This window comes from Nomascus leucogenys, chromosome 6 (genome assembly GCF_006542625.1).
Source record: "Nomascus leucogenys isolate Asia chromosome 6, Asia_NLE_v1, whole genome shotgun sequence".
In the NCBI taxonomy this organism is placed as follows: Eukaryota; Metazoa; Chordata; class Mammalia; order Primates; family Hylobatidae; genus Nomascus; species Nomascus leucogenys.
Genome location: NC_044386.1, coordinates 58,684,758 through 58,706,783, shown reverse-complemented (window position 1 = coordinate 58,706,783; position 22,026 = coordinate 58,684,758). Strand labels below are relative to the sequence as shown.

Sequence of the window (22,026 nt, the reverse complement as noted above, 5' to 3'; positions counted from 1 at the left end):
TTTTGTGGAGACAACATCTCATTATGTTGCCCTGGCTGGCCTCGCACTCCTGGCCTTGGGCGATTCATCTGCCTCAGTCTCCCAAAGTGCTGGGATTACAAGCGTGAGCCACTGCAGCTGGCCACCTGAGGAGCTTTTAAAACTCCCCATACCTATACCTCAGATCAATCAGATTATTAGTGAGGTTGGTGGGAGTGCAAGCATCAGGATATTGTTAAAGCTGCCCAGGTGATTCTAATGTTTAGGAAAAATTTAAGAAACCATTGCTTTCAGTGAAGGTAACCGAATTAGTACAATTTTTCTCTTTGATTTAATATTGATTTTATTTTTTCTTTATTTAATATGGATTTTTATGCAGTTCTTTACTTGAAAAAAAAAGTTTTACTTGGTGGTGCACATCTATAGTCCCAGCTATTCAGGAGGCTGAGGTGGGAGGATCACTTGAGCCCAGGAGTTTGAAGCCAGCCTGGGCAACATAACAACATAGCTCAACCCCATCTCTAAAGAAAAAAAGTTTAAAAAATCTTGAAAGGTTGAGAAGATACTGCCTTGTAGGTATTAGAAGGGAGCATGAATTATAGTTACATATGTATTTAGAAAGAAGTAGTCCTGAGGGGGATAATGTGATCACAAGAAAGGGTAAGATGAAATAAGGCAAATTTTCTTATTTTAAAACAATATGGTACAGTATTCCCTTAAGAACTAAGTGCTGTTTGAAAGAAACTATTATCAGCCAATTGGAAGTGTGAATTTTTAATGTTTCCCATTTACTTAAAAAAATTCAAAACTGTTGTCAGCTAATGGCACAAATACCATAAAGCTATAAATACAAGAATTTAAAACAATAGAGAAGTGAATATACCAAAAAGCCGTGCTAATATCATTACTGTAAATGAGCATTACATTTAGCATAAAGTGTTCTGACAGTCAAAATAAAAACAGAAACATAATGAGTTATTTGATTTTTATTGCCTGAGAAGCAGAAAAAGTCCAGTTCATTACAAGGTGGTAACATTTTCTTCTGGAACTGAATTCTGAAAGGAATTTATTATGTGAGTCTTTTACAGCATGACATACAGAATAAAGGATAGTATTTTTCAACAGCATTGTAAAGATAGTGTCTTATTTGCTTTTGTTTTTGTTTTTCATTGACTGTGTTTTAGTGAAAGAGCAGATCCCAGTTATTGTAAGGACCGCATTACCGAAGGAGCCAATATCAACAAGTCCCTTGTGACTCTGGGAATTGTCATCTCCACCTTAGGTATTTTGCTGATAGATAATGGGAGTGGGAGGGAGACTTTGGAAAATAACTCATGTTTTCATTTTGTCACAATAGGGTTCCTTTTGATAAGGTTATCTTCTGGTTTGGGGCATGAAAATTGATATTTGTCCTTGGTTTTAGAGTAGAATGCTATCCTACTACCATCATTTCTAAAAGAGGGGAGTCTAAAAAATTATGTGGCTCAAACATTCCATATCATGAGTCTAAAGTCTTTAGGGATACCTAAAATACCCTGTTGTATGCAGAAAGGGATTAGGAAATATGATACTTAAGTCTGTGTTCTCCAACCATTGTTTTGTTTTAATATATTTGCTTCATAATTCCTTCTTTCTTCCATTTTCTTTTTTCATCTTTTAAGCCCAGAACTCCCAAGTTTTCAGCAGCTGCCAGAGCCTCAACAGCTCAGTCAGCAATGGTGGTGACAGTGGGATCCTTAGCTCTCCTTCTGGGACCAGCAGTGGAGGGGCACCCTCCCGAAGGCAGTCTTATATCCCATACCGAGACTCTGTGTTGACCTGGCTGCTGAAGGACAGCCTTGGAGGCAACTCTAAAACCATCATGGTTGCCAGTGAGTGGGACGCCAGAGCTGGATCTGTGTTGGGACTGGTACTCAATCTCAGAGAAAGGGCCATGGCCACCAAGGTTTCTCATTTCATCAGGGGTCTTATACAGCATGGGCAGTAGTAGCAAGGCAAGTGATTAAGGGCTGGGATGGATGGGCTGGCATGTTTTTAAACTTTCTCCTTCTACCTCAGCGGTGTCTCCTGCACACACGAGCTACAGTGAGACCATGAGCACACTGAGATATGCATCCAGTGCCAAAAACATTATCAACAAGCCACGAGTAAATGAGGTGAGACCTTTTCATAAGTCCTGGTCTGGTATAGTTTACACAAAGCTTTATTTTTTTTTTTCTCTCATTGATTTCTTTCTCTTTGTACTCACCTCAACTTTCCAGATTTGTCCTCCAAATGATGAGGGAGTAGAATTCTTTCTTGTACTGTCTTCTCCTTCTTTCCTATCTCTACTGCCTTCATTCAGTAACCTTTTATGAATAAGTTATTTTAGATACTTCTCTAAGGCCATTCTTCTTTTTTTTTTTTTTTTTTTTTTTTTGAGACGTAGTCTCGCTCTGTCGCCCAGGCTGGAGTACAGTGGCGCAATCTCGGCTCACTGCAAGCTCCGCCTTCCGGGTTCACGCCATTCTCCTGCCTCAGCCTCTCCGAGTAGCTGGGACTACAGGCGCCCGCCACCACGCCCAGCTAATTTTTTTTTTTTTTGTATTTTTAGTAGAGACGGAGTTTCACCATGGTCTCGATCTCCTGACCTCGTGATCCGCCCGCCTCGGCCTCCCAAAGTGTTGGGATTACAAGCGTGAGCCACCGTGCCCGGCCTAAGGCCATTCTTCTTAAGATTTCTTAGTTTACCATTACTACTCTAAGAAAGGTCATTTATTTTTTATTTTATTATTTTATATTTAGAGACAGGGTGTCACTCTGTCACCCAGGCTGGAGTGCAGTGGTGCAATAATGGCTCACTCTAAGGAAGTTCATTTAAAAAGTTTGTTTACTGCTTTTATTTTGAATTTATGTTGGTTTATTCCTGTGTTTTTGTATTTGTTTGCCTGTTTTGAGAAAGGGGTCTTGCTCTGTTGTCCAGGCTGGAGTAAAATGGCACTATTGTGGCTCACTGCAGCTTCAACCTCCAGGGCTTAAGTGATTCTCCCACCTCAGCCTCCTGAGTAGCTGGGACCACAGGTGCATGCCACCATGTTAGGCTAATTTAAAAAAAAAATTTTTGTAGAAACAAGGTCCCACAATATTGCTCAGGCTGGTCTCAAACTCCTGGACTCAAATGATCCTCCCACCTCAGCCTCCCAAAGTGCTGGGGTTACAGGTGTGGGCCAAGGTGCCCAGTCTTACGCCTGTGTTTTTTTATGCAAGTTGTCTGTGTTTTATTTTTCTCTATGCAAATTGTGGTGACTTCTCTGTTTAGATTAAAAGGAGAGTGTAGGAATTCATTGGTTTTTGTTTATCCTTTAATATTTTTTCTTTCTATTGTTTTTCTCCTCTGCCCACACGGAAGTATTCATTGGTTTTTGAAAGCTAAATGAGAATTTTCCAAACATTCTTTCACAATTTCAGTGAGAAGTTCCAGAGAAGGGATCATAGCTGGTGGCCAGACATACACTACATATATACATATATACATATATATATATATATATGTGTGTGTGTGTGTGTGTGTGTGTATGTGTATATATATGTATGTGTGTATATATGTGTGTGTATATATGTATATATGTATATACACACATGTATATACATATATACACGTATATATGTATATATACACACGTATATACGTATATATACACACACGTATATGTGTGTATACACAGACACATGTGTGTACACACACACATACACAGACATAACCCATATGTAGACTGTTTTAAAAAGGCAGTGTAATTAGGCAGTATTAGGCTTAGTCACAATACAGGAAGGTTAGCACCTACTGCCTGTACATGCCCTGGCTTTTGTGTTACCTGCTTGACCTCTAGGGAAATGATTCGCAAACTTCAGTGTGTCTCAGAATCACCTGGAGGGTTTGTTAGAACACTGCTGGGCCCCAGTCCTTCAGAGTTTCTGATTTAGTAGGTCTGGGGTGGGCCAAAGTGTGCATTTCTAACAAGTTCTTAAGTGGATGCTGCAGGTCCTGGGACCACAACTTGAGAATGATTGACCGCTGTAGAGGCTCCTCCAAAGGAGTAATCTACCTCTTCCGAGCCAATTGCAAATAGCATTTCACAGCTGAGTGGGACTTGATAACAATCAGTGGTGATGGAGTTCTCTCTGTTTCAGGATGCAAACGTAAAGCTCATTAGAGAACTCAGAGAAGAGATTGAAAGACTGAAAGCCCTGCTGCTGAGCTTTGAACTGGTATGCAGACAGTCAGAACCTTTCCATACTTAACTGAAATTCTCCTTCTGAGCCTCTTTTCTTCTCCGTAGAGTCTGGGCCCTGCTGCATTCTATGTTCTCAGTTGACTCCTGAGACAGAGACAGGAGCAAAGACAAAACAGAGATTTCTCTGGTTTCTCAGTGTAGCTTCAGATGGTGTGGGCATTTTTTCACTTTATCATCTCTTGTCTTGTGCCTGGATGGTCCTTGCCCTGTGTGGGCAGGTACGGAGAATGGGGCCCTCCAGGAAAATTTCTGTGTATTTTCCATCTTTGTACCAATATGAGCCCAAATACTTAGGCTCCTGATTTATTTCTCATTTTAATGATAAAGTCTTTCCTTTACTGCATCTTACCTTCCTTCCCAAGTGTAAGGGTGGGACCTACCTGAAGTTCAGACCAGGAAAATATCAACACATCTCTATCTTTGTGCAGAGAAACTTCGGTTCATTGAATGATGAAAAGGATGAAAACCTGAAGGAGCTGGTTCTCCAAAATGAATTGAAGGTGGGTGTGTTGGGTGGACTCAGTTGTGCTTTACATCACCCTAGGAACTCCCTCCATTATTCCTGAGCTAGGTAGGGTTGCTCTCTTGGCAGGGCAGAGAAGAGCTATCTAATTTAAAGACAATGTTTGTTTCCTTTAAGCCTTGACCAGGGGATGTGTTTGCCTAGGAGACTGTTAATGGCTTTCTGACTTTCTGTATTGTTCTCTCAGGGATTCATAAGTCCTTTGGATAGTGAGAGTAGCCTGGGGGGGAAAAGACTGTTTTCTTGTCTGTAAATCAGTCAACCAAGATGGATTTATTGTTTGAGGATCAAATAGGTGCTCAGCATGATGTCGCAAGAGGTACAGAGAGGTCCCTGCCCTCAAATGGTTTGCAGTCTAGTTGGAAACACATTTAGAGAATGGTGTGTTTCATGAACCATGTGATTTAGATGAAAGAGTCTAGGGAAGGAAGAAATCATTATGGTTTGGGATTTTCAGAGCAGACATCATATGTTGGTGCTGGCAGGCAGAGAACTGACCTTGAACTAGCCATTGAAGGTTTGCTAGGGTTGTTACATAGGGAGAAGGGGTAAGGCATTGGGTGAGGGAGGGATAACATAAGCAAAGCCTTGAAACTGGGAGAAGGAAGGGGTGTGAGAGGCCGTGTGGAAGCACACACCGTGAGGAAGACTAAGCTGGTTAGAATGGGTGTTCGTGGTAGAGGGTAGTGCAGGTAAGGTTAGGGCAAGTTTAGAAGGTTTGAACTTGGTGTAAACAGGATTAATAGCTTCTTGAATCAGGTTGGTGACATAATAAAGGAGTATCTTTGGAAAATTAATATGATAGTTGTATGCAGGATGAATTGAAAGGTGGAAAGACTGGAAGCAGGGGACCAACCAGGAAAGAGACTGCTGTAATCCAGTGAGGGCAAGGACAGGACATTTTGGAAAAGTAGAATAAATGGTGATTCCCAGAGACATTTTTTTAAATTTATTTTATTTTTTTTGAGAGGGAGTCTCACTCTGTCACTCACGCTGGAGTGCAGTGTTATGATCTCAGCTCACTGCAACCTCCGCCTTCCAGGTTCAAGTGATTCTCCTGCCTAAGCCTCCCAAGTAGCTGGGACTACAGGTGTGCACCACCACACCTGTCTAATTTTTGCGTTTTTAGTAGAGATAGGATTTCACCATGTTGGCCAGGCTGGTCTCAAACTCCTGGCCTCAGGTAATCCACCCTCCTTGGCCTCCCAAAGTGCTGGGATTACAGGCATGAACCACTGTACCTGGCCCCCAGAGATATTTAAAAGGAAGAAATGGTGGGCAGTTTTTTTTGTTGACGGATTAGATTTATTTTTATTTTTTTATTTTATTTTTTTTGAGACGGAGTCTCACCCTGTCACCCAGGCTGGAGTGCAATGGTGCTATCTCAGCTGACTGCAACCTCCGCCTCCCAGGTTCAAGCAATTCTCCTGCCTCGGCCTCTTGAGTAGCTGAGATTACAGGCTCACACCACCACGCCCAGCTAATTTTTGTATCTTTAGTAGAGATGGGGTTTCATCGTGTTGGCCAGGCTGGTCTCAAACTCCTGACCTTGTGATCCGGCCACCTCGGCCTCTCAAAGTGCTGGGATTACAGGCATGAACCACCGCACTCGGCCTATTTTTTATTATTTTGGGACAGACTTTTGCTCTTGTCATCCAGGCTGGCGTGCAATGGTGTGATCTCGGCTCACTGTAACCTCCGCCTGCTGGGTTCAAGCAATTCTCCAGCCTCAGCCTCCTGAGTTGGGATTACAGGCGCCCACTGCCATGCCAGGCTAATTTTTTGTATTTTTAGTAGAGAAGGGGTTTCACCATGTTGGCCAGGCTGGTCTTAAACTCCTGATCTCAAGTGATCCGCTCGCCTGAGCCTCCCAAACTGCTGGGATTACAGGCGTGAGCCACCACACCCGGCAGACAGGTTAGATTTAAATCCTACAACCAAATATTTCAATTTCCAATATTCTGTTGCATCATACTTATATGTTATTAAAGTATCCTGGCCATGTTAACATTTTGTCACCCTTAGTAAACCTCAAGACTAAATCACACATCTAGAAGTTTCTCTAAAAAATTCCTCCTTCAGTCATGTATTCTGATTTTTGGTTCAGAAAATATCATCCCTCTATACTAAGAGATGAAGTAGGGGAGCCAAAATCATTCCAAAATGATTCTTGCATTATGCAGGCCAGCTGAGCTGGACTTGAACCTGCCCCTTATTGGCTGTATGATCTTAGGCAGTGTAGGAGTAGGTGATGAAAGCTGGCCAGAGGGGCAACTGTGCCAGGTTGGCTGAACTGTAAGCCAGAGTTCACTCACCAATGCCAGGGGTCCCTATCCAACCCAGCCCTTTACAGGTACCCTGTAATTTCCTGATTTCCAAACTTCAACTCAATGATTATTAAAATAATGTTTCTAGGGCACATAAAGCACTTGTACCTAAACCTGGCATAATTTTTTTTAAGTATTCCGTTTATGAGAGAAGCCCGTAGCTAAATCTAATTTTTTTTTTTTTCTGAGCTTCCTCAGTTCTTCCATTCCCAGGATAAGCTTAATGCTTAGGCATCAGTTTCCACTAAAAGAAGAAGTACCCTACATTTATCACTGTGCATGTCCCTAAGGTGGTCTTAGCTTAAGGCCTCTAAGCCTAGGTATATTTACTTTTAAAACTCTGTTCCTGGTACACAGTAAGCACTCAGTATTTTACTGTTATTATTGTTTTTATTGTCTTATTACCTAATCTTCCAGACAAGTTCCATATAGTCTTAGTTCCACCTGGGGAGATTCCTCTCAGTGCTTTGTGGTTCTGTGAGCCGTGTGCAAGCTTATATGATAACTCAAAGTACTGTACTTTGGGAAAGAAGTGTGTAGGTCATAAAAGGGTTCCCAAGTATGGATCATATAAAACCGGGGTGGGGAAAGGGAAATTATAAACATAGATGTCTAACATCCCAATTAATTTTTTAAAAATAACATGTTTTTTTCTAATTATAAAAACAATACATGCCCATTGCAGAAAACTTTAAAAATAACATTTATTGAGGGGGCTTCTGTTTATACAAGTAACACTTGCTTATTGAAGAAAACTTAGAAAACACAGCTTGCAGTTGGAGGAGGTACAAGGGCTTCTGTGGGGCTTTGAATAGTATCCAGGAAGATCATAAGAAAGCAGTACCCTGGGGAAACAGGAATAGATTGTAATGACTTCTGACCTTTAGTCTGTTCCCCATGCTGAGTGTCTCAGATCACCTCCTATACCTCTGCAGATAGACCAGCTGACTAAAGACTGGACCCAGAAGTGGAATGATTGGCAGGCCCTCATGGAGCATTACAGTGTGGACATCAACAGGAGGAGGGCTGGGGTGGTCATCGACTCCAGCCTGCCACACTTGATGGCCTTGGAGGATGATGTGCTCAGCACAGGTGTAGTGCTCTATCATCTCAAGGTGAGGAGGCTGGTGTATCCTTTTCTTCCTAAGCCACTGGCCCCAGAGGTCAAGGAGGGAAAAGCTAGGAGCAGCCGCCATGTTTCTGTGAATTGAAATCAAGACAGATGCTACAGAGCTGCCTTCAGGTTTGCTCTCAGTAAACGTCTACCTGACAAATTATGATCTGTTTTGCCTTTGTATGTATAGAGCAGAAGACTGGAAATCAGAACAATTGTTTTTCAACTGCTGCTACTGTTGTTCTTATGTAACTTACTTTTGTTCTCTTTGCCTTAATTTCCTCATTTTAAAGTAAGAATGATGCTTATCATATTCCTTTTCTGGCTTACTGAAGCATAGGGATACAGTCATGGAGAGTGAAACCCTAACCAGGATAACCATTAGTGCTCCTAAACTCTACAAATACAGACTGCTCAAAGGTGGCTTTCAGGCTGGGCGCGGTGGCTCACACCTTTAATCCCAGCACTTTGGGAGGCCGAGGCGGGCAGATCACTTGAGGTCAGGAGTTCGAGACCATCCTGGCCAACATGGCAAAACCCCACCTCTACTAAAAATACAAAAATTAGCCGGGCTTGGTGGTGGGCGCCTATAATCCCAGCTACTCAGGAGGCTGAGGCAGGAGAATCACTTGAACCCGGGAGGCGAAGGTTGCAGTGAGCTGAGATCACACCACCGTACTCCAGCCTGGGTGACAAAGTAAGACTATCTCAAAAATAAATAAAATAAATAAAAATAATGTTAAAAAAAAGGTGGCTTTCAGAGACTAAAGGGGGAATTCAGAAGATTTGAAAGTTTTCTTCTGACACCCCCACTTCATTCAACCCCAAATAAACAGTACACTTCCCACTTCTCCATCACTACATTTACCTGGAAAAGGAGACAGAGAAAGTAGGTAAAGGAAGCTTAAAACATAGGATCCAAAGAGCTAGAGTGGTGTGATGGTGGGGGAAGAGGGGATGACAGGCATCCATCTAGAAAAAGATTAAAGTTTCCAAACAGCACCTAGCCCACTGGCTCTGTGTCACCTGGAGGCCAGTCCTCATTTCTGATTGAAGTGGTTTTGAGAGTTAGTGACCTATGGTAGACAGAGTCTTTTATCTTGTTCTCATCAATGTGTTCTACTGTGGGAGGACAGTTCCTATGGACAGCAGAACGTACTTCCCATGCTCAAAATCCCTGTGCTCACTGAAAATCTAGTTTTCATTCTCATAATTATCCCCAGCTGATGTTTAAAAAGAACAAAGAGTTTCTGGGGAGTATGTAATGCTGCTGTTATCCCTGGAGAAATTGGACTCCTTCCTAGTGCTGCAGAGCATATGGAAGTGAGATGTTAGCAAAGTTCATCGGTGTTCTTAGGATAAGCCCTTTGGGAAGTTGTCAGAGACTGATCTGCTCAGACAGAAAATTTAAAGTAGTTTATTTTCTGGTATACGGGATATAAATTTTCTTAGTGAAAGTGCCTGAGGCAGAAGTGGCTGGCAACTTTTACCTTAGCAAGAAAACTAAACACCAAATGGCTGTATATATCCTCCCATTAGTCAGAAGCACAGAGAGAGATTGGAGGTCAGGAAGAGACCAGATTGATTAAAATGGTCAGTATTTGAGTAGAACTGATCTGATACATGGATTGGATGTGGAGTGAATAGATGAAGCTAGAAATCAAGTAGTAGAGCTTAGGGTCGCAGCAGAGGGTTAAAGGACATGACTATTAGATTGAATAGTAGACATGGAGATGAATGATGACCTCATCTGAAGATAGGATTGCTGATTTTTTTTTTTTTTTTTTGAGACGGAGTCTTGCTCTGTCACCCAGGCTGGAGTGCAGTGGCGCAATCTCAGCTCACTGCAACCTCAACTGCCTGGGCTCAAGTGATTCTCCTGCCTAAGCCTCCTGCATAGCTGGGATTACAGGCGTGCACCACTGTTGGGAATAATGCTTAAAATTTTAAGGAAATTGAACACTTAAAGGATTTTAGTAAAGCAATTTTACTTTTGTGTAGAGGGGTGCTTCTCCTTGGCCAGTTGCCATGAGAACACCTCTGAACAAAGGGGCATGAGAGCCTTTATTTCTGACAAAAGTCCTGCTCCTGTACCCTTCCCCCTTCCCCACTGGCTGGGGTCGGGTCGTACATTCTAAACTAATCCTGGTTGGCTAAACATTTGAACCTTTTTAGATGACGTGGGCACATAAGGGAGAGAGGGGGAAGGGGTGTCTGCAATGAGCTAGAGAGCTAGTTTTTTTTTAAATAAGGAAAGGAATGTGAGCTGGTACTGATAACACCTGGCATGTCTGGGCATGTAATAAAGGCAGGAAGAAAAAAAGAGAAAAAGGAAAAAAAGGGGTGGGGGGTTACTATGAATTGAAGAATAAAGGATTGATCAGGCTATTTGAAGAGAAACTTCATCATATCCCACAACCACCATGCCCGGCTAATTTTTGTGTTTTTAGTAGAGACGGGGATTCACCATGTTGGCCAGGCTGGTCTTGAACTCCTGACCTCAAGTGATCCACCCACCTTGGTCTCCTAAAGTTCTGGGACTACAGGCATGAGCCCTCACGCCCCGCTGGATTGCTGATTTTCATTGCTTAGTCAGTGCATAGTGAGGATTTTACTCCCTTCCTGGTGCATTTCCAGTGGACCTGGGTAATGAGATTTAGTCTACTTCTAATCCTGGCATTTCTGCATTTTATGTACTTTCCCCACCTTTTGTTTGTTTAGCTTTTGACTTAGGTAATAGTACTAACAGTAATGGCCCAAGATTCTGTTTGTTGCTGTTTGTTTGTTTGCTTTTTGCTAAGTTGGTTACGGACCTAGAACTAGTCCCTGGCAACCCGGAAGCTGTTTTTCCCTGGGTTACCTTGCGGAAGTGTGTTGGGTGGGAAGAGGATAGAGGGAAGGACAGGGAGAGCCCAGGTTACTGATATGCTGGACTTCATCCTCGTAATTGCGTTTGTGCCACTAACTCTGCCTTTGTGCCGCTAACTCTCCCTACATAAAGAGGCAGGGTGGGCAGTGAACACATATGCCAGCCAGCTCAGTCCTCATCTGAGATGCCATCACCTTTTGTTGGTAATTTCTACCCTGCAAATCTAGAAGTTATGATGTGCCATAGCCTTTATCTTTTTGGAAGGGCTGTCCCTGAACGCACATGAAACGTTTCGACCTTTTTCCCTTGAACTGCCCTCTGATTCTGTTTGACAGTGTTTGTGGAGGCTAGCATCTGTTGACTTCTGTGGTCCTCAGTGCCTGAGCAAGAAAGGCTGGCTCTGGCTGTTTGTGTTTGCAGAGAGGAGGGACAGAGGGGGATGCAGTGAGGACAGAGCCTTATTCATTATAGCTAGGATTCTTCCTTCTCGCAAGCTATTTTGGAGGAGTGTCAGGGACCTCCCTGCTCTGGCTGCTGACAGTGAAGCCTAGTGGCGAATTCTCTGGTCTCCTTAAAAACATTACTGGGCCAGATGTGGTGGCTCAAGCCTGTAATCCCAGCACTTTGGGAGGCTGAGGCAGGCAGATCACCTGAGGTCAGGAGTTCGAGACAACCCTGGACAACATGGCGAAACCCCGTCTCTACTAAAAATACAAAAATTAGCCGGATATGGTGGCATGTACCTGTATTCCCTGCTACTTGGGAGGCTGAGGCAGGAGAATCGCTTGAACCTGGGAGGCAGAGGTTGCAGTGAGCCGAGATCGTGCCACTGCACTCCAGCCTGGGCAACAGAGCAAGACTCCATCTCAAAAAAAAAAAAAAATTACTGGTCGGGTGCAGTGGCTCATGCTTATAATCCCAGCACTTTGGGAGGCCAAGGCTAGCGGATCGCCTGAGGTCAGGAGTTCAAGACCAGCCTGGCCAACATGGTGAAACCCTGTCTCTACTATAAATACAAAAATTAGCCGGGCGTGGTGGCAGGCACCTGTAGTCCCAGCTACCCGGGAGGCTGAGGGAAGGGAATCGCTTGAACCTGGGAGGCAAAGGTTGCAGTGAGCTGAGATTGCACCACTGCACTCCAGCCTGGGCATCAAAGCAAGACTCCGTCTCAAAAAAACAAAACAAACAAAAAGACATTCATTACTGGGGAGGTGTTATGTTGAAGTTGGAAAAGGCTGCAGGGGCTTAGGATCCAGAGAGACCTGATTTCTAGTCATAGCTCTCCTATTTGGTATGGGTATATGGGTTTCTCAGGCAGTTTATCCCTTGTGAGCTTCACATTCCTCAGCAATAAAAAGGAGATGTTAATACCTAAATTTTGAGTTGTTAAAGGATAAAGGAATATGATTTGTATAAAGTACTCAGCATAATGCCTAGGACATACTGAATAGTCAATAAATGATAAAGATATGTCTAAAATTTTGCATCCCAGTTGCCCTGTTGCTGTCTTTTCCTAACAGAGCTATGTGGGTCTTAAGCAAATTTGCCATAATCCAAGGTCTAAAAGGCCTTGTCTTCAACTAATCCACTGATTCATTTGTACTAACTCCAGTTTCCCCCTCCTCTCTTACACTCTCTTCCAGTTCTTTTTTATTCTAGAGGTGCTTTTCTCCTATTTGTGCTTTTACCCTTCTTAGAATCTGGTGTCTGTTAAACTTCATCTGCGGACCAAGAAGGTAAAAATCCTGTGTTTCCATAAATCTTCACAAAATGCCTGTTTGACTGAGACTTACTGGATCAAACTTGGACCACATCAACCTTTGCCCCGTAGGGAAAAGCCATACTTTTGCGTGTACTTTCTCAGACTAGAGAATTTTTCTGACCAATGGCTGTAACTATTCCCTAACTTTGGGCTATGGGACAGAAAGGAGTTTGCCCACACTTGCTGGACTTTGCAAATGGCTTGGGCTGCTTTGTGGTATATTTTTTAGCTCTGCCATCTCAGGGGCTTCCTGGGCTGTAGAGTGACTGGGCAGAGGGTCGAGAAGTGGTACAGACCAGGCTGGGATGGGATGAGAAGTGGTACAGACAAGGCTGGGAAGACAGTGAGAGCATTCTAATGTGGACTCTCCTGTAGGGCAAGGTTCTGTCCCTTTAATTCTCATTAAAATGGCTTTTTTCCCCTTTAGGAAGGAACAACAAAAATAGGAAGGATTGATTCAGACCAGGAACAGGACATTGGTAAGTGACAGAGCATATGAGTCCAACATTTTGGGGCAAGTATTTGTGCCTGATAGGTTTCTTCAGAGGACTCTGATGATGCTCTAAGAAGAAGGGAATCATTGGTGTATTCAGGGCCTGCTTCTCTTTCTGCTGCTAGGTTTCAGGTCTGGGACGTGATAGAGGGAGACCCACACGGTGGGAGGATTTCAGGTCTGGGTGGTTTCAGGTCAGCTCTTCCTCTTTTATTATGGTATAAGGTCTTCCAGATGTTGGATTCTGATTTCACAGAAAGAATTGGAGAGGGTGTTTCCCTGGATCGTCCTCCCACCCAAGTGACCACCACCTCTTTTGTAGTCCTGCAGGGTCAGTGGATCGAGAGAGACCACTGCACTATCACCAGTGCCTGTGGTGTAGTTGTTCTCCGACCTGCCCGTGGGGCCCGCTGTACAGTCAATGGCCGGGAGGTCACTGCCTCCTGCCGTCTGACTCAAGGTAGGACTGTCTGCAGCCCTGTTTATCCCAAGATGAGTGATGGACCAGCTCCAGTCTCATGGGCCCAAAGAGCTCAGTGAAGCAGGCTTTAAAAATGGATCACCCAGCCTCTACACCCTCAAGTGTGAAGATTTTCTAATATGTTCCTATTCCCATAAACAAGCCTTAATTCCAAAGTCTCGGAGTGAAGAATGACTATGAAATTTGTACCTGTGTTCATTAGCTCTGTCTCCCTAGGAAAGTCTCTGAGCCTCACTTTCCTCATCTATAAAATGGGGATAATAATAGGATCATTGTGAGAATCGAATGAACCTTATAGTTCTTAACAGTGTGCTTGGCACTCAGTAAACACTCATTATCATTATTACTATAATTACCACTACTGTTATTAATCTGTGCAAATTCTGTCTGTCCTTTGAGACTGAACTGAGATTCCTCCTCTTCCATCAAGTGTTCCCTGACTACTACACCTGGAACTCAACTTCCTTTCCCTTGGAGTAGTAGAGTTCTTCCTGTCTGTCTTATTAATTCAAGATGTATGCTGTGTGATACAGAATTAATACATATCGACTCAGCAAAATTATCAGTTATCGAGGGCATGACTTTGTCTCACAGAACAGTGCCCTACACATAGTGTGTACTCCAAAACATGAGCTGTTGATTGAATTCTCATTTGTCTCTGTGCTGCAGGAGCTGTCATAACCCTGGGGAAGGCACAGAAGTTCCGATTCAACCACCCAGCAGAGGCTGCTGTCCTGCGTCAGCGAAGGCAGGTTAGCAGGGCTGTGTTTTCTAGGTTATTGCTGGCCTCCCTGTTTCCACTTTTTAGAGGAAAAGCCAGGCTGGGAGGGGTGGAGGTGATGACAGCAGCCTCACTGTGCTTTCTTCCTTGTTCAAGGTTGGAGAGGCTGCTGCTGGTGGTGGCTCTTTGGAGTGGCTGGATTTGGATGGAGATCTCACTGCCTCCCGACTGGGTCTCTCCCCTTTGCTTTGGAAGGAAGGGTAAGAAATATCTGCTTATACTGATGTGGAACCTACTGGGTTCACTTCTTAGTCCATGACAGCATGGATCAGGGTGGGGGTGGGGGGTGATTAATGTAGCAGCCAAGGTCTGAATGAGCCCTTGTCTGAATCAACTTGGGCAAGTCATTTGATGATGCTGAACTTGCTGCTAAGTTTGTAGTTGGCAGGGAAGTGGTTTTGGCCCTTGTTCATTTCCTCTTTGGTATTTCAACTTTTTTCATCACTGAAAGAGGTATGTTATTTGATGTTCCTGTGGCCACTTTTCTCTCTCCACAAAATTTAGCTGTGATGTGTTTGTGGGCATCTTTGTTCTGAGCTTACCTTCCTATATACTCCCTTAAGTTCTGGCCTGCCTGTGTGTGAGCTCATAGTATATGTCACATAGTGTATGTGAGCTCATAGCTTCCAGAACATATGGCTTTCTCTGTGTTTTTAAAGATAGTGTGTGACTGAGAAGCCTTTCTTTCTCCTAACCAAGAATCCAGAACTGTGCATAGAGGGGCAGAAACTATAGGAACAATATGAAAATATCTTTGGTTCTACCCTCTCATACCCACTTTGCCTGCATTGTAACTATGAAACATTGAGTCAGAGTTTTTTATGGGATTGATGGCAACTACTTTTCTACTTCATACTTCATCCATTTCTACATAAAACACCCTTCCCAGATCTAGAAGCCTTGCAGATTTGGTACTGGGAGTCATTCTTTTCCTGTACGTCAAAGTGACCTCTGCCTTAGAGATTTCCTTTAGAAAATTTCAGCAGGGGACTTGGTGCCTGTGACATCACTGGTGTTGGGAGGCTGCCAAGCACCTTGAGCACAGGGTCTCAGTGGAGTTATCATGGCCCATAGTTTCTTCAGAAGGATCCAGCAGTTCTTTCCTCAGGCCAGCAGCATTTGATGGCAGATGAAGACAATCTTTTGTCGACCTTGGCAGTGAGGAATGTTGGATACAGGAGCAGAAGTGCTCTGATTCAGGGCCGTGTGCGGTGGGTCATGCCTGTAATCCCAGCACTCTGGGAGGCCGAGGTGGGCAGATCACAAGGTTAGGAAATTAAGACCATCCTGGCTAACATGGTGAAACCCCGTCTCTACTAAAAATACAACAACAACAAAAAATTAGCTGGGCATGGTAGCACGCGCCTGTAGTCCCAGCCACTCGGGAGGCTGAGGCAGGAGAATCGCTTGAATTCGGGAGGCAGAGGTTGCTGTGAGCCGAGATTGCACCACTGCACTCCAGCCTGGGTGACAGAGCGAGACTCCATCTCAAAAAAAGGAAAACAAACTATGCTCTGATTTAGGAAGCATGAACAGCAGGCAAGTCCTCATAGGAGAGCTGCTCAGTGAAGGATGCTACAACAGAAATTTAACGAAGGATGATCCTAGTGTTGAGTGACTGAGAGCTCTATGGGATGGCGAATAAGGTAGAAGAGGTGACACAAGGTGGACTCAGGACTTAGGCTGGAGCTTTTGCTTTGTCAGAGTGACTTTCCTTTTTTGTAGTGAAGTCATGAAAGTAGCTCCTGTTTTAGGTAAGGTTTATGTTGGGAAGACTCTGAAGATCTGTTTTTCCCAGAGTTCAGAGGTTTACAGAAAATAACACTGCAACTTAAATTGTTGAGAATGGAAGAGATGCATTGCAGCAGACAAAACTGGTTCACGTCCTGGCTGTACTACAGAAAAGCTATGTGACCTCAGGCAAGTCAATGAACCTCTGAGTCTGTTTCCCTACATCTAAAGAGACGATACTGCCATCTGTTTTCCAGGGATTCTTATGATAAAGATTGAAAGAGCAAGTATATATGCACAGTGCGGACACACCTCACAACCCCTATTGCTGCCAGCAAGGCTGCCTCCCTTTCTCTTTCCTGTCCTCCTGTCTCAACCCAGCTGACCAATCCACCCCAGAGTACATCGTGGTGTTGTGCACTTCTCTTGCCTTTTAAAAGTCTTCTGTGGCTCTCTAGCCCCACAGGCACTGACATGACCTTTCAGACACACAAGAATGTGTCCTTTCATTCAGAGAAGACAGCAATTTCAGAATCAATTCTCTCCCACCCACTGTCTCCACTCTTGAGCACCAGCTCTAGGAGCCTGTAGGCTGGGCTGGTCCTGCCCAGCTCCCATAGCCAGCATCTGTACCAATCCCTGGTGGAGGTGGTGTGGTGTGGTGCTCAAGTCTGTGATTGGGCAAAGGGACCAGGGAGAGGAACCTGCACGACTAGAGAAAAATATAAATTGTCAGCTGGGCTCCCAGTCTGGATTTGTGGTTGTGTGTCTACGAGTCTCTCCCCTCTGCTCTTGGATGTGGTTGGCTCCAAAGCCTCCCTTTATTCCAGGCTTCTTTTCCCTCATTTATCTCTGGAGCAGCATTCATGAGGAGCCTTCAAAGCTGGAGCTGGCTCCAGAGCCAGGGGAAATTGGCCAGTCTGCCTTCCTTTTCTCCTTGCAGCGGTAATCTGGACCAGAGACGAATTTGTCTTTGAATACCATTGCCTGTGTTCTTGGCATTTTCCCATTTGGAATTTTAGGGGGTTAACCTTAAGTGCCTAGAGCCTGGGAGACACTGTTGCTGCTGCCACTGCCACCACTGCTGCCACTGCGGCTTTAGTAAGTAGATGCTGCTGCAATCTGCTGCAGAAGCTGCCAGACCCCGAAGCTGGGGGAGGGCAGTGAGAGAAGAAGCAGGAGAGGGCAGTGGAGTCCTCACAAGCAGGTGTCTAGGCAGCAGCTGGGGGATACTGGAGCCACCAGAGATGAAGAGCAATTACCTGATAAAGACAGACGTCCCTTGGCTGGCAGGTAAATGAAGACTTGCCCTTTGTAATCTACCCAGACATGTAGCATAAGGTTGCTATTTTCTTTTTCACCTGCTTTCTGGGAACTTGACAAAATGTGCTTAGCAGAGGGGCCATTCTGTGCGGCCTCTTGGGTGAATGTGCTGCATCTATAGAGATCACAGCAGACAGCCTCTCCTTGCAGGTCCTATGGCTATGCAGGAAACAATATCGTAGCTGCCACTTTCTTAGGTGAAGGGTAAGGAGTGCCCCTCTAGGGAGAAGCAGATTGTAAATATGAAGGTTGAGGAGAAAGCCAGACAAGGAAACTGAGTAATCTCAGGGAGTTCAGATAAAGATCCTGTCTCAGCCTCTTGCATCTGGTGGTCTGTGGGTCTTAGCTGGGTTTGTCTAGGATGGGCTCATGTTTGTAATTCAGCCATTTCTATAGTCAGACAAAATTTGGAGCAGTAATACAAGCATGATACATATAGATGTATATTTCCTGTTAACTGCTTTCTCTATTTGTTTGGCATTAACAGGTTTCTATTCCAGTTGCTATCCTGAGCCTCTGCGTAACAGAGAGTAACCTTCCTCTTTCTGTATGCTCCACTGTGTATATTTGGCCTTTTGCCCACAGCAATCAGTGCCAGTCTTCTGAGCACACTCACTCAAGTGTCTGGACCTGTCCTAGTCCTTGGACCTGTTGCAGATTGAATGACCTCATAGCCTTCTTCCCTGGGAAGAGACTGTGGTTGTGTCAGCTCCCACCCCCATTCCCCCAGGCTGTTCCACCTATCACTCTTCACCCATCCATCTTTCACTGTCTTCCAAAGGCTGCGTTATGAAATCTTAATTTCTTCCAAGGCAGGGGTGGCAAACTTTTTCTGTAAAAGGCCAGATAGTATTTTAGGCTTTGTGGGCAATATGGTCTGTGCTGCAACTACTCAATTTTGCCAGCGTGGTGCAAAAGCAGCCCTAGACAGTACATAAGTAAATGGGTGTGGTTGTGTTCTAATAAAACTTTATTAATAAAAACAGGCAGCAGACCAAATTTGGACTCATAGGCTTTCATTCATGGACCTCTTCTGTGATACCCGTGTGATTTCATTCTGCTCTACAAAGTGGTAGATCTCCTAAAAAGTGGTTCCCTTACAGCGTGCTGGTCATACTGCCTGAGATACGGTTCCAGCATCAAACCAATAAGCTTCTCCAAGCTTCTAAGTCATGACATCTTGGGATTGTAGGGAAGGCTGGATAAAGCAGGCTTGATTCTAACTTTTTTGTTAGCCTCTGGCAGAATCTGACTCTTCCCAGCCACTCCCATTCTGTGCCCATCCTGGGGTGCCCATACAGTTGGCTCCTTTAAAAACCTAAATGACAGGGATGAAGATACCCTGCAGAAAAAGCATTTGAGGTCCTTACGTGACCCCAGGGAAAGGTCAGCAAGTAGGTAGAAGCTGTCAGTTTTCAGAGTAAGCCTCTGAGTCATCTATGGTCATATAGGAACCTGGTGGCAGAGTAAGGCATGACTAAAATCTAGAATTTTTTAGGCCAGGCACGGTGGCTTATGCCTGTAGTCCTAGCACTTTGGGAGGCTGAGGCGGGGAGATCACTTGAGGTGAGGAGTTCGAGACCAGCCTGGCCAACATGGTAAAACCCTGTCTCTACTAAAAAATACAAATATTACCCAGGCGTGGTGGCACATATCTGTAATCCCAGCTACTTGGGAGGCTGAGGCAGGAGAATCGCTTGAACCCAGGAGGCAGAGGTTGCAGTCAGCCAAGATCATGCCACTGCACTCCAGTCTGGGCGACAGAGTGAGACCCTGTCTCGAAAAAAGAAAAAATCTAAAATTTTTTGTAAGCTGTTTATTTTTTATTTGTTTATTTTTTTGAGACGGAGTCTCACTCTGTCGCCCAGGCTGGAGTGCAGTGGCGCAATCTCGGCTCACTGCAAGCTCCGCCTCCCGGGTTCACGCCATTCTCCTGCCTCAGCCTTTCCGAGTAGCTGGAACTACAGGCGCCCGCCACCATGCCCGGCTAATTTCTTGTATTTTTTAGTAGAGACGGCATTTCACCGTGGTCTCGATCTCCTGACCTCGTGATCTGCCCGCCTCGGCCTCCCAAAGTGCTGGGATTACAAGCGTGAGCCACCGCGCCCGGCCAGTAAGCTGTTTATTATAGACGACTTCAAATACAACACAAATTATCAACTCATGGCTAATCTTACCTCATTTATAGCCACACTCACTCTCCCTCATTCCCTCTCACTGGATCTAGACAAATTCTTGACATATTTCACCAGTAAATGCTTCAGTATATATCTCTGAAAGGTGTGGTAGAGTCTAAAACTCTTGAATCCTATTCCAGGGCTCATTCACTGAAAGCAGCTCTCAAGTGGAGACCAGCTCTCTTTTTGGTCACACACACAGGTGTGGTGTGTGTATAAATTATCAGCTGCCTTTTGCTACCAGATCACAGAGGATTTCTGTTTCAGGGAATGGAGGTGCAGTAACAATCTCTGAATATGTAGGAGAGAGTTTTATGCCCACAGTGTTTCTGGAGCTTCTGCTTTACTGAATATTTCCAACATATTTTTAGCAGACACCTTTTTATTCTTTTTAAAGGACCAAACTTCTGAATTTAGCTAAAATGTTTTTGTGTCTTTTTAAAAAGAACAACTTTCCTGGTGATTTTCCTTAACTAAAATGGATTTGTGTTTCTGCTAACCCCACAACTCTAAGAATATGCCAGTTTAATGACCATTCTCCCCTCCTGTACTGTGACATCATGAGCTGCCTGTGACACCATGCCTGTTTGTCCAAGGTTGCCAGAAGTCCGAAGCACTCTCTACCCGCTGATTGCAGGGGCTCTCTTGGAAGGCCTTATACGGCTATCAGTTTGTCCTGAGCTTGGTTTGCATTTCCCCTTGGGTAACCTCAGCCGCTTCTGTGACAGGAGAGTGCTTGAAGAGCAATGTGACGAGGACCATCCGCCACCGAGGGATGAAGAGACATCCCACAGGGCCCAGATTCAGCAGCAGCAGAGCTACGTGAAGGATTTGAGGCACCAAATCCCAGCAGAAGAGATTCGAGCTGAGAAGGAACTGGAATTTGACCAAGCTTGGATTAGCCAGCAGATTAAAGAAAGTAGGTGTCCAGCACTTAATGTGTCTGCCTCACCTCCTTATTCTTTCATTTTCATGCTTCCTCAGCCTTCTGTATTCTCTCTTTTGTTTTCTTCGTGATATGATGGAATCTTTGGTATTAGGTGTTCTCTTTTCTTTTAGACACCAGAGATTCTTATAAGAAGAGGGCTGGAAGCAAGAATAAGAAAGCTAATTTCCTTATTGTCCTCAGAATTATAGACTTTCTACTTACTGCTCCTCATTTGCTCATGTATCCATACCCTACTGCCTGCCCTAACATGTGCCCACTGCTGTGCTGAGTCCTGAGGGTCTTCATTCCCTTACTTGGTGGTAAGGGAGCCCTGTAGCCCTGCAGCCCTCATCCTGCCACATCACCTTGGCCAGCTCTTTCACTCCATACAGGTCCAGCCGTGGCTGGAGGTGTCTGAGTCCAGGCAGCCACAAGCAGGGAAGGAGATGCTGAAATTCTCTCTGGGTGTTTTTGGTTCCCAGACCAGCAGTGTCTGCTCAGAGAAGAGACCTGGCTGGCCAGCTTGCAACAGCAGCAGCAAGAAGACCATGTAGCAGAGAAAGAACTTGAGGCATCTGTGGCACTTGACGCTTGGCTTCAGACAGATCCTGAGATTCAGCCATCCCCATTTGTCCAAAGTCAGAAAAGCGTGGTGCAGCTGCAGCTCCTGCGGAGACACACTCTTCAGGCAGCAGAGCGGAATGTCCGGCGGGAAATGGTCTCATTCCAGCTAGAGAGAATCATCAAAAAGCAGAGGCTGCTGGAGGCCCAGAAGAGACTGGAGAAGCTCACGACATTGTGCTGGCTCCAGGACGACAGCACCCAGGAGCCCCCATACCAGGTCCACAGCCCTGATGCCACAGTCCCACGGCCTCGATGTAGAAGCAAATTGACGAGTTGCAGTTCTTTGAGCCCCCAAAGACTCTGTGGCAAGCATGTGCCCCAGCTGCACAGGTACAGCCAGTAGTTGTCACTGGGAAGCACTCGGTTAAAGTTTACAACCTTCTTGCCCAAATAGTGTTCTGTTTTTCCCCATGCCTCATTTCCTCAGTCTGTGAAATGGAAGGATGTGTATAGTCCTCTCTTCCTCATGACTTTTTCCGTCTTCTGGCTACTCTTCTTCTTTCTGTGTATATCGTTTTAGATTCAGGCCTTTCCCATCTTCCTTACCCCCCAAGTAGCAATTCTTGCTTCTTTGGTAATATCTTAGGAGTAAGGATCTCGGCCTCATTTTTCGTCTGTTCCTTAGACCTGGATTATCCATATA

General features: G+C 44.7%; 1 protein-coding gene across 6 annotated transcripts in view; it reads left to right on the top strand.

Annotated features, from left to right (window-relative positions):
* Positions 1-22,026, top strand: part of STARD9 (StAR related lipid transfer domain containing 9) — a 149,154-nt gene that overhangs the window by 86,880 nt on the left and 40,248 nt on the right. For 5 of the 6 annotated variants that reach the window (XR_004030459.1, XR_004030458.1, XM_030814228.1 and 2 more), the window contains exons 1-6: positions 13,278-13,324; positions 13,661-13,798; positions 14,489-14,571; positions 14,697-14,800; positions 20,560-20,750; positions 21,242-21,713. Coding sequence is in view for 4 of the 6 variants with exons in the window: in XM_030814228.1 (XP_030670088.1) it covers positions 21,475-21,713 (239 nt within the window). In the remaining 2 variants the exon portion in view is untranslated. Of the gene's footprint in view, positions 1-1,163; positions 1,262-1,640; positions 1,851-2,037; positions 2,136-4,146; positions 4,225-4,678; positions 4,751-8,035; positions 8,216-13,272; positions 13,325-13,660; positions 13,799-14,488; positions 14,572-14,696; positions 14,801-20,559; positions 20,751-21,241; positions 21,714-22,026 lie in introns of those variants that run through there. The other variant, XM_003266783.4, reaches the window with a different exon arrangement.